At 45.8% G+C, this 11,299-nt stretch overlaps 1 protein-coding gene across 1 annotated transcript; it reads right to left on the bottom strand.

Moving 5' to 3' along the window:
- Nucleotides 1–805: 805 nt before the first annotated feature.
- Nucleotides 806–7,102, bottom strand: LAMTOR5 (late endosomal/lysosomal adaptor, MAPK and MTOR activator 5). Its single transcript, XM_039251109.1, has 4 exons — nt 6,799–7,102; nt 5,666–5,727; nt 1,804–1,921; nt 806–1,135 (listed from the first exon to the last, which is right to left on the bottom strand). The coding sequence occupies exons 1-4, from the start codon at nt 6,831–6,833 to the stop codon at nt 1,075–1,077; spliced, it is 276 nt and encodes a 91-aa protein (XP_039107040.1). The 5' UTR covers nt 6,834–7,102; the 3' UTR covers nt 806–1,074.
- Nucleotides 7,103–11,299: the final 4,197 nt, after the last annotated feature.

Raw genomic sequence — 11,299 nt, 5'->3', positions numbered from 1 at the left:
TGTAAAGCCTGTTTCTGTACACCTTCCGCTGATCAAAGCATCTTATCACAAATAATTAGCCCCTGTAAAAATTCTGTCTTCTGATGTCATGTTATTGTTGAACCTTAAAGACACCAAAACCGACAGGACAGAGATGCCTGCCGGGTGATCAGAAAGAATCACGGGGCTCTCTCACTCTCTCTCTCGCCGACACCGTCCATCCTTCAGGGACCCCTGGACCTGCCGGAGCCAGCTTGGCCTCCAGCATTTAAGACCCATGGAAAGTAGGGCAGCTAAAGGTGCATACCAACTGGGTTATCAGTGAGAATTAAAGGAGTTCCTGGTATACAGTAGAAATACTTACTGATATCAGCTATTTTGTTATTATTATGTGGTGGGAATAGGCTTTTTTTTTTTTTTTTAAAGATTTTTAATGTTTTATTTATTTGAGAGAGAGAGACAGCGTGAGCAGGGGAGGGCCAGAGAGGGAAGGAGACACAGGATCCGAAACAGGCTCCAGGCTCTGAGCTGGCTGTCAGCACAGAGCGCGACGCGGGGCCCGAACCCACGAACCGCGAGATCATGACCTGAGCCAAAGTCGGACGCCCAACCAACTGAGCCACCCAGGCGCCCCTGTGGTGGGAATAGGCTTAATTTGCTTTAAATATACATAGACACTTGTGTGAGAACCTAAGTATTTCAGGAAGCTTCTGAAAGAGAAGAGAGTAATTTGGAGCAAGGACTTTTGTGTGTTTTTTTAAAATTATAATTTGATAATTGAAATAAATGAACATTTGCTAAGAATTTAAGGAATCCATAAAAGATCCACATTTTCCTCTGATGATTTATTGAACCAAATTCTATGTACAAAGTGACCTGGACCTGCTGCTTCAAAACATGATCGTTTCTTAATAATATTTTGATAAGTCAGTCTGTTGAGTGTCAAAAAGCAACTCAATCTAAAATTGACAGACAAGTGCCCAATGTACACTAAATAAACGGCCTAACTACGGGAACTTCAATACTCCTACAAGATAATTAACATAGGTAGGATCTGGCCCCTGCGACGGGCTGCTGGAGAACTGATGGCACATGTCAAGAGGCCATCTTGTGCACCGCCACCGTGATGCCGTCATGTTTCTGGATCATAATGTTCCTGAAAGGGAAAGCAGAAGATATTCAGTAATATGTTACACGCATGAGTCTGCTGAAGATTAAAGACGCTATTTGGTTTAGGACACGACTAAAAAAATATTACTTATCATTTTTCTATGTATGAAAGCAACATATGAACACAAGAAAACATGGGAAGTACAGAACAGTATAAAATATGAGAATGAATCCTGTAATCCTGCCACTCAGAGACAACCACTACAAATGTGTTCTGGCTTTTCAATCTGCATATATATTATACGTGCATTTCCCCCCTCTTTTTACAAAACTGTGATCAGCCTGTGCATAGTCCTGTATTCTGCTTTTTGTCCCTGTCATCCTGAGGATGCTCCCTTGGAATATCTTTAGTATTTCTAAGCACAGAAGTAGTTTCTGTTTTCTGATTGGTCTTTATGCTACCTATTCTTTCTTTTTCTTTATAGACTGATAATAGTTCATGACAATTTTCCCTCTTCTTTTCAATGCCACTGTGGTCTGAAAGCCCATTAGCTTCAGAGGTCAGTTGGCTTCCTCCTGTGGTCCAAAGGTGAAGAAGAACCTTCCTCCAAGTTCCCTGAATGCAGAATCACTAATAACACAGAGCAGGCCCCACTCAAGTTTCCCAGGGATTTTTCAGATTAAAAAAGAGAGGGTCTGACAACATCTACTCACCCGTTATCTGACTCCAGACATACCACAGGGATATCGGTGGGGTCTGAGGTTAGCTTGGCTGCTTGCTGGGCGAGCACAGATATCACCCCAGCGTGCTCATCTGACAGGGTCCCACGGCCTGAAGACAGAGATGGGATCATGTCACCTGACTGTCCAAAAAGGAGTATGGAATATGAGACAGAGAAATCTCTCATGATGTGTTCCCAGAAAGAAGGCTCAGTTCACGGTCCTTCAGGTTAGGGGCTGACATGAAATACTTTTGCCCTGATACTCAGCTGGTTCCATAAATGAGAAAAACAGACAACAGTTCTGAAATCAATAAAGCCCGAACACACACTCAATTTTCAGTCACTCTCATCGCCATCTCTAAACACCTTCTCAAGCATATCAGGAAGCTGTAAATTTAAGTCAATCTGAAAGCCATAAAATAATTTTACAAGAACCTTACTGAAACCAGTAAGAAATTCAGAGGTGACGTTGACAAAGAGCAGCCAGTAAGGGCAAGAGACTTGTTGAAACTAATTACTTCCTCATGGGAAATTGGATTTCCTTTTACTGAGCTCAACCTTAAAGGACTCAAAAGGAGTGCAGCTGTAAGATCAGTTCAGCTGTTAAGATCACCTCGACAGTATATGTGAATATTCTATGAGCAGTGATTTCTACCAGAATAAGCTGGCGGTTTTCAAATACCAACCTACCTGGCTTTTTGCTAATGTTTGTTTTAGCCAGCAAGATCATAACTGAATCTTGGGTGTCAGATACAAAAAGTAATTACTAAGTTCACAATATATTTCTACATAATAAGGCAACACAAGTTCAAGCCTGAAACTATGTCAGGTACAGTCGGGGAAATTTACTGTTGTTAGTAAAAAACTAGCTGGACTGACAGTGTAGTCTTTCGGGCCTTGAAGGCTTCTTGAAGGAACTTATTTCACTTTAAATTTCCACACTTGAACTTCCGCCTTTCCATCAGCAAGCACCTTGAGTAAACCTGCCTTTTTCCTCCCAACTAAATGAGCTGTGTGAAATCTGAGTTATGCAGATAACCTCTTTTAGTTCCACTCCCAGCAAAAATTCAGAGCTTTAAAAATTCCCGCAGTAAAGAGGAAGGAGTCAGGAGTCCTTGGTTTGTGAGTTCTGATATGAACTAGCTGAATGCATTAGATACTTACTCTTCAGGGTTTATCTCTTCATCTGTAACTCTTACACTTACTGAGCATTATGTCTGGGTTCTGTGCTGACTGCTTTACGCATATTCTATAATCTTCCAGCACTGTGACTAAGAGGTTTTGGAGCAAGACTCAAATCCTAGCTCAACCCGAGCAGCATGACCTTGAGCAAGTCACTCAACCTGTGCATTGATTTATCTGCTTCACAGGGTTGTTATGAGGATTAAATGTCTCAGTATGTGTAAAGCACTTAGAATGGAGCCCGGCACACAGTAAGAGCTCAATAAATGCAATCCTGTAACTATTATCATTATTAGACAACAACCCAGTAAAGAGATTCTGGGTCGGCATAGCCATGGCAGCTCGGTGTCCTTTCCACGCATGTCGGCCAACTGCCCTTGATTTCACTGCCCAAGGCCCTCACCCTGTGCCCCACGGGGGCCTGGACGAGGACTACGGCTCTGCAGGTGGCTGCTGGGAGCTGCACTGGTCTCGCTGGATGACAGTCACAGCGAGGAAATGGCAGCGTTTGCACAGCTCCTGCCATGAGAATCGAAAACTGGTATCTCCTTCTGCTACTACTGGCTCATGTTGGAAATGAGCCTGCTGGTATTGACCAGGCCTCACAATATTCCATATCAGACTGATATTCCCCACACAGACTGCTCATAAGGAAAAGCATATTCCTGCCTTTTCAAGAGACTTCAGAGAAAAGCATTGTGGGTGACTGTCAAAAGGCTCTTCCTATGGGCCTTGCAGATACAAGACTTACACAATAAATGGGGCTACGAACACAAGAGTTACAATTGAGTCTGGCCCTGAGACAAAGAGCCTAATTTAGAGTTAAGGACACATATCCACCCCCACCCAATTGTTTGTGCTTGGAGTAGACCCCCCAAGGCATTTGTGAGTGACTTATTCTGGCCTTGAATATGCTGATTGCTCCCTCTGAAGGAACCTATTGAGGAACTTCTTCTTTTGTGATTATGGGAGCAAAGGTGTTTCCTGAAAGACCTGTTTTTCTTGATACTTCTCCTTAAACAAGCTATTGACTCCTGCTCACAAAGAACTTTACCCTTTTTATGCTGAAAACACTGTCTTGTATGCTAAAGGTACCTTCCTTCCCCATAGGATAAGCATCTAAATCCCCTACCTCAATCACTATTTTTTAATGTTTTTTTTTTTTTTTTTTTTTCTGAGACAGACAGACAGTGTGAGCAGGGGAGGGTCAGAGAGAGAGGGAGGAACAGACTCCAGGCTCTGAGCTGTCAGCGCAGAGCCCGACACGGGGCTTGAACCCACAAACTGCTTGAACCCACAAACTGCGAGATCATGACCTGAGCAGAAGTCAGACGCTCAACCAACTGAGCCACCCAGGTGCCCCACCCTACCTCAATCACTATTGATAAAGGTTATGCAGGAGTCCTCTACAAATCTATATTCCAGGAAATTCTTACATATCAAAGAAATTTGTCATCAGAAATCATTGTCTAAGGCAAATGCCACTTCTGTGCCGTTCCCCAAACAATTATAAAGTTGAGCCCCAGTCAAAGCGGAGATGCCTGCCTCGTGACCAGAAAGAATCTCAGGGCTCTCATTCCTCCCTCGCTGACACCGTCCATCCTTCAGGGACCCCTGGACCCGGAGCAGGCCTCTGACAGGTGACCGTGGTGCTCACATGGTTTCCAGGTAGTTACCCAAGTAGGGTGCCAGTACAGTGACGTGCCTCCTTTGATGTTTAGAAGGAAATCAAGGACCATATTCATTATTGGCTTAAAACTAAAGGATTTAAGATTGACCCATAAAGGCTCTAGGTACATTCCCATTTAAAGAAAGACCAAACAGCTTAGACTGTTTGGATCAAGCAGAGATTATCATGGACATGGAGGAAGACTTTGGGTTGAAATTCCTGATACAGATATGGAGAAGTTAATGCGTCCACAAGAAACTATAGATTACACTGCAGATAAGAAGAACGTATCCGACCCCTTTTCTTCACTCAGAGACACAAGGAAGATACTGCTGAGTGCTGGGAAGTGAGAATGTGTTTTGGCATTATTGCTGACTTTGACAGTAATTCTGTTTAGACTTGTATTTAAATTGCTTACGTGTTTTTGCCCTTTGAAAATAAATCTGTAAAACCAACCAAGCAACCAACGTTACCCAGCAAAGAAACTGAGGCTCAGAAAGGCTATTTTTGGTCCAAGTTCACACTACTGGCAAAGGGAAGAACAGGGGGTTGGTCCCAAGTGTGTCGAGCTCCGAAGCCCCTGATTTTATTGCCTACTCGCTTACTGTTCAGTGTGGTTGGACTAACACATAACAACATCATCTTGCTGGGTTGCTGTGAAAATCAGAGATCGTGTATACAAAGCCTAGCAGTCGACGCACATTTAATAAATGATACCTGCTGCTATTATCTGGAGCCCTTTCCAGACCCAATTTATAAAATCATTCAAATACTATTTTAGCAGACACAACTTTGTAGTGCTAGAACGGTAAACAACATTTCTACCTTCATAAATACCAACTGAAAAATTTTAACTTTCTAATCTTGTTTGGAGATAAACTGTATCTCACAAAAGTACCCAAGGGCATGATAACAGGAAGTAAAAACTAGAGACTAGGCTAGGCTCCGAATTGGTATCAGATGCTATGCAATCCAACAAAGAGTTGATGATAAAGATACTTACAGCCCAGGTTAAGTCCTTGTGAGTCTGTGCAGAGAACTCCAACAATGGATGGATTCTTCATTCTAAAATTCCAGGAACCCCCGGGGAATGAAACAGATGATGTCAGAAAATGAATTTAAATAATTATAACCACACATTTAGGTTTTTCTATGTACCAGGCATTGCTGGGCTTTGAACCCGTGTTTCTCAATCTTTTTTCATTATCACTCCCTCCCTCCTACCCAACCCCCCAACCCCCGAGAAAAATTAAATCACAATGAACGAATTTAAACTTTATTTTGTCACCCTTATTAAAAATGCAGAAAAAAGTAACACCGGTTGTGGTGAAGCGGGGAAATGGGAGAAACTGAGGAGCCTGGTGGGAGGAAGCTGTTTCCCTGCACACCTCCTCATACTGTTCTCTCCTTGTTGTTTTTGGGTTTTTTTTTTTTGTTTTGTTTTGGTTTTTTGTTTTTTTGTGTTTTTTTGGCGTTTATTCCTTTTTTGAGAGAGAGGAGACTGAGCACGGATGGGGGCGCAGGGGGGCACAATCCGAAGCAGGCTCCAGGCTCGTATCAGCACAGTGCCAAACCCGCCGCTGGAACCCCTCAACCGAGAGATCATGACCTGAGCGAAGTCCAATGCTTAACCGACTGAGCCACCCAGGCGCCCCTCATACTTCTCCAATTTTGTTTATTACGTGGATGTTACTCGTTCGAAGACTTAAGAGATGGCCTTTCACTTTCTCAAGCACCAAGTAACTGGTTACACACGGAAGGAGATCCGTGTGTGTTCATATTTACATTGCAGGGCTCGCTCTGCACCCCTGGTAGAACCTTCCCCCAAATGAACCCATTTCTGAAAACTCCTGAAGAACGACCCTGTCCACACAGACAACTGCAACACGACGGGCCGTTCTGGCCTTGGCTTTGGGCCGCGGAGACTAGCTCTGGAACGGAGGGTGCGGAGCCCTGGCGGGATTTTAATTCCGGGTGACCCCCTCCACTCCGCGGCCCCGGGACAGGGCTCGTCGTCTCTTCCCCGCGACCCGAGAGTCCCCAACACTGCCGGCCCACACTCGGAGCGCACGCCCTTTGTCCCGCTCAAGTCCCCCGCCGCGACGTCAGGCCAGGCCAAGAAGCAGCACTACTCACGTGTCCTCCAAGTGCTGCTCCAAGGTCGCCTCCATCTCTCCCGCCGGCCGCCCGGCCCGGGATCCCGCACCTCGTCGCGTCCTACGGCGCCCCAGGCCCGGAGCGCGTCTCGCTCACATGACCCAGGCCGAGCGCAGACCTGGACGGCGCCTCCAGAGGGACAAACTTCGCCGCGCAAGCTCCTCGCTGTGTTCGGCGGAGTTGGTTCCCCCCCCCCCCCCCCCCCCCCGGCGGCCCGGAGCCACAGCTTGGCGGCCCGCGTTACCCGCGCCGGGGGAGACATGTGCAGCTGGGCCGGAGTCTTGGTTCCGGCCTGGCACTTTGTCTCAGCGACGTCAGCCTTTGGATTCCCATTCAACCGATTCCGAAAGCTTCGCGCCTGATCTTATTTGCGTTTTACAACAACCCAGCGGGTCAGGCGGGGTCTGATCCGGGAGGTGTGGCAGAGACAGAAGGGAGACGCAGGAGCCAGGTGCGGGGCTGCACAGGCAGGGAGGGGAGCAGATGTGCACACAGGGGCTGGAGGACCGCCTGGAACGCGGTTAAAACTCCAAGCTACATATTGAGAAGTGTAGGGATTTTAACAAAGTCATTGACTGTTGGTTCTTCTTTGGCGAGAGCTCAGGAAAGTTTGGGAAAGAAGATGTCAGTTGTAAAGAAAACTGGGTAGGGCTGCTTAAAAATAATTTTTAAAAAGCAGGTTTTAAATAAGGAAAGAAAGCCACCCATGGTTTGCCTAGAGAGGACTTAAAAGCCCTTGGAGCCTATCCTTTGAGCCCATTGTCCGCAAATATATGCTTTTATTTATTTTTTTCTTTTTTAGGCAAAATTGACACACATACTGGACATGCAGTTCTGTAGCTGGTCCTTTTTACAGAATTTAGCATAAATGTCTTTCCATATCGATAAGTATCCGTTTACATCCGTTATAGTAGTTACAAAACATTCCATATTGTGGCTGTACCATAATTGATTTGATAATCACTTATTAATATCCAGTTTGCTTGTCGATTTGGCAGGAGAGGGGATGTATTACAAATGCTGGGTGAGTATCCTTGTAGCTGAATATTTGTGCACTTTAAAATTTTCCTTATGATAAATTACTGGAATGGAATTACTGGGTTAAAGGATATGTCCCTAGCTGTGATAGTGAAACTTGAAGCTTCCGTAAAATTCTAGTCTTGAATGTTGTAATTCAGGCGTTTCGGAATTCTGCCTAGAAAAATTATTTATGTTATAGTATGAGCCATTTAAGTTTTTTTAAAACATATTTTTATTTATTTCTAGGAGGGAGAGAGAGAGAGAGAGAGAGAGACAACATGAGCAGGGGAGGGCCAGAGAGAGAGGGAGTCACAGACTCCGAAATAGGCGCCAGGCTCCGAGCTGGCAGTCAGCACAGAGCCCGACGCAGGGCTCGAACCCACGAACCGCGAGATCATGACCTAAGCGAAAGTCGGACGCTTAACCGACTAAGCCACCCAGGCGCCCCGAGCCATTTAAGTTTTAGAAAAAGTAGCTTAAAACTACCTTTAAAAGATAGCATTTAAAAATGTAAGAAGCCAGCTTCCCTCCGGAAGTCCTGCAGGAGGAAGCTCTGCTCTGCTTTAGCGCCCCCTATGGTCCCATGCGTTGTAAAACTTCACTGGACTACGTAGGGCTTCTCAGCTCTGGTTTTGTAACTTCCAGGGCGGTGCCGGCCTGTAGAGATCTAACGTGAATCGTATTTGTTATTTTCCACCATCTTGCCACACTGAAAAAGTAAAGCAGGTGAAATTAATTTTAGTAATATATTTTATCCAGATAATTGTGTCCAAAGTATTGTCATTTCAACATGTAATCAATTTAAAAGTACTTAGATCTTTTACGTTTTCTCCCTCTGTGCCAAGTCTTCCAAACCCCATCTATATTTCTCGCAGCCCATTTCAGTTCAGATTGGCCACCTTTCAAATGTTCGATAGCCACGTGTGGCTAATGGCTACCATATTGGCTAATGCAGCTCCAGGGTATTGGCTAATGCAGCTCCAGGGTATCTCTGCTGATCTCGAAGCCAGATCAATGATTAAAGCATTCTCTGAAACGCTGGTGATTGGTTTGTAGGCTGCAGGAAAGGCCTCTGAAGGGAAAAAGAGCAAGTGGGGAGAGGATGACCGCTGGCCCACCGTGTCCTTGCCACACCAGAGGTGGGAGGGCAGACCACCCCCTCTCTGCTCTGTTGCTGCTGGCCCCTTCGCAGTAGGCGGAAGGAGAGGGTAGCTGGTGTAGGCTGGGAAAGGGCTGGGGGTTGGTGAGAAGTTTGGAGGAGAGCCTGACTCCTCGCTTTCTACTTTCTTCAGTTGCTGGGGTTTTTAATGATGCTTTTTCTTAGCTTTGAGTGCTGATTCCCATTTCTGGAGTGACAGGAAAAGTCCCATATTCAAATACTTGCCTTATTGCATTGTAGTTTTTTTTTTTATATGTTTACTTTTCAGAGACAGGGGAAATATCTTCTCCATTTCTGCATCTTGAGCCTTGCGAGCACAATAAGAATTCAGTATTTATTGAAGAGGGGTCCGTGGGTGGCTCGGTCGGTTAAGAGTTCCACTTCGGCTCAGGTCATAATCTCACGGTTTGTGGGTTCGATCCCCACATTGGGCTCTCTGCTGTCAGCGCAGAGCCCACTTTGGATCCTCTGTCTCCCTCTCTCTCCGCCCCTCCCCTGCTCGTGCTTTCTCTTTCTCTCCCTTTCTCAAAAATAATTAAAACTTTAAAAATTTTTTTAATGTTTATTGAAAAATCTTGATGGGTCTTTTGGAAAAGGAACTCAATGTAATGTTAAGAATCTTAAAGTCGTGGGGCCCCTGGCTGATTCAACTGGAGGAGCGCGGGACTCTTGATCTTGGGATTTGAGTTCAAGCCCCACATTGAGTGTAAATATTACTAAAAAAAAAAAAAAAAAGAAAAGAAGAAGCAGAAGGAAGAAACTTTAAGTCTTTTTTATGTTTATTTATTTATTTTTTAATACTTTATTTTTTTAAATTTTTTAATGTTTTATTTATTTCTGAGAGAGAGAGAGACAGCGTGAGCAGGGGAGGGTCAGAGAGAGAGAGAGAGAGGGACACAGAATCTGAAACAGGCTCCAGGCTCTGAGGTGGCAGTCAGCACAGAGCCCCATGCAGGGCTCGAACCCACGAACTGTGAGATCATGACCTGAGCTGAAGTCGGAGGCGTAACTGACTGAGCCACCCAGGTGCCCCTATTTATTTATTTTGAGAGAGAGGGCAGAGAATCCCAAGCGGGCTCTGTGATGTCAGCACAGAGCCTAGCTAAGGGCTCTGTCCCACCAACCATGAGATCATGACCTGAGCCGAAATCAAGAGTTCAACTGGCTAAGCCACCCTGGCGCCCCAGAGCCTTTTAAGTCTTGAACTCTAGCCATACTTATCCTCTTCTTTCTCCTCTCCTAAAATATGCTCTTGGAAAATAAAAGTCCCAGGAGGGTCCAGCAGGGAATGCCCACGCCCACATGTCCTGGGTGGGAAGTTGGAGATGAGAGGCGTAGTTGGGAGAACCAGCCCTCCTCGGCCCTCTCATTGCTGATGGCCCCAGAGATCTGGCACCTCTTTCCTTTTCTTTCTTTCTTTTTCTTTCTTTCTTTTTTTTTTTTTTTTTTTTTTTTGTTTATTTCTAAGAGAGAGAGAAACAGTGTGAGCAGGGGAGGGTCAGAGAGAGAGGGAGACACAGACTCTGAAACAGGCTCCAGGCTCTGAGCTGGCAGTCAGCACAGAGCCCGACACGGGGCTCGAACCCACGAACCGCGAGATCATGACCTAAGCGAAAGTCGGACGCTTAACCGACTAAGCCACCCAGGCGCCCCCTGTCACCTCTTTCTTGAGCTATCAGCAGCAGCGTCCTCCTGGGGGGGATCCATTTAAGAAGTGCAGCTCTGGTGGAGGGTCTAGCCCTCCCTTGGGTGCACGGCGGGGGGGGGCGTCTGCTACCCCAGGGCCAGCCCTATTGGTCCCTCCGTCGTCAAGTGGGTAACATCACAGGCCTGCAGTGGAAGGAGCCTGAAACCTGGCTGGGGAATGGGCCCTCGTGTGCCACTAGGGGGCACCATGACTATGGAAACCCCTGCGGGCTGGAGGTCCCCAGGAGCAGGAAAGGGAGTCACAAATCTCTGAGCTGGTACAGCTTGGTGAGAAATAGCATTCTCTTTTGGAGTCGGACCGAGGTTGAATTTGAATCTTGGTTTGAGCTGCCTACCTGTGTGACCTCTGTGCTTTCGGGGCTCATTTGCAATATTGACAGTACATTACCTGCCTCGTCAGGTTGTGGGGAGGATTACATGAGATACTTTATGTAAGAAGAGCTGGTGCATTGTGGGAGTCAATAGATAAGCTCTGCTAAATCTGAGTAAGAAGCCCTGTTTGTTTCCTCAAGCTGTTTACAATCTAGGGGAGGACACACATGAGAAAATAAGGAAGAGTTCAATGAAGACAAGAGCCAAATGGTGAGATGTATC

This window comes from Hyaena hyaena, unplaced genomic scaffold (genome assembly GCF_003009895.1).
Source record: "Hyaena hyaena isolate Hyena2069 unplaced genomic scaffold, ASM300989v1 scaffold_390, whole genome shotgun sequence".
In the NCBI taxonomy this organism is placed as follows: domain Eukaryota; kingdom Metazoa; phylum Chordata; class Mammalia; order Carnivora; family Hyaenidae; genus Hyaena; species Hyaena hyaena.
The sequence above is the reverse complement of the archived record's forward strand: the minus strand, read 5'-3'. Positions and strand labels throughout refer to the sequence as shown.

Excerpts from the sequence above, each read along its gene's own strand:
- LAMTOR5 (XM_039251109.1), bottom strand. The coding sequence starts at position 6,833 with ATGGAGGCGACCTTGGAGCAGCACTTGGAGGACAC. Across the intron at positions 5,728-6,798 it reads GAGCAGCACTTGGAGGACAC|AATGAAGAATCCATCCATTG; the intron begins GTGAGTAGTGCT and ends CTGGAATTTTAG. Across the intron at positions 1,922-5,665 it reads ACAAGGACTTAACCTGGGCT|GCCGTGGGACCCTGTCAGAT; the intron begins GTAAGTATCTTT and ends CTCTGTCTTCAG.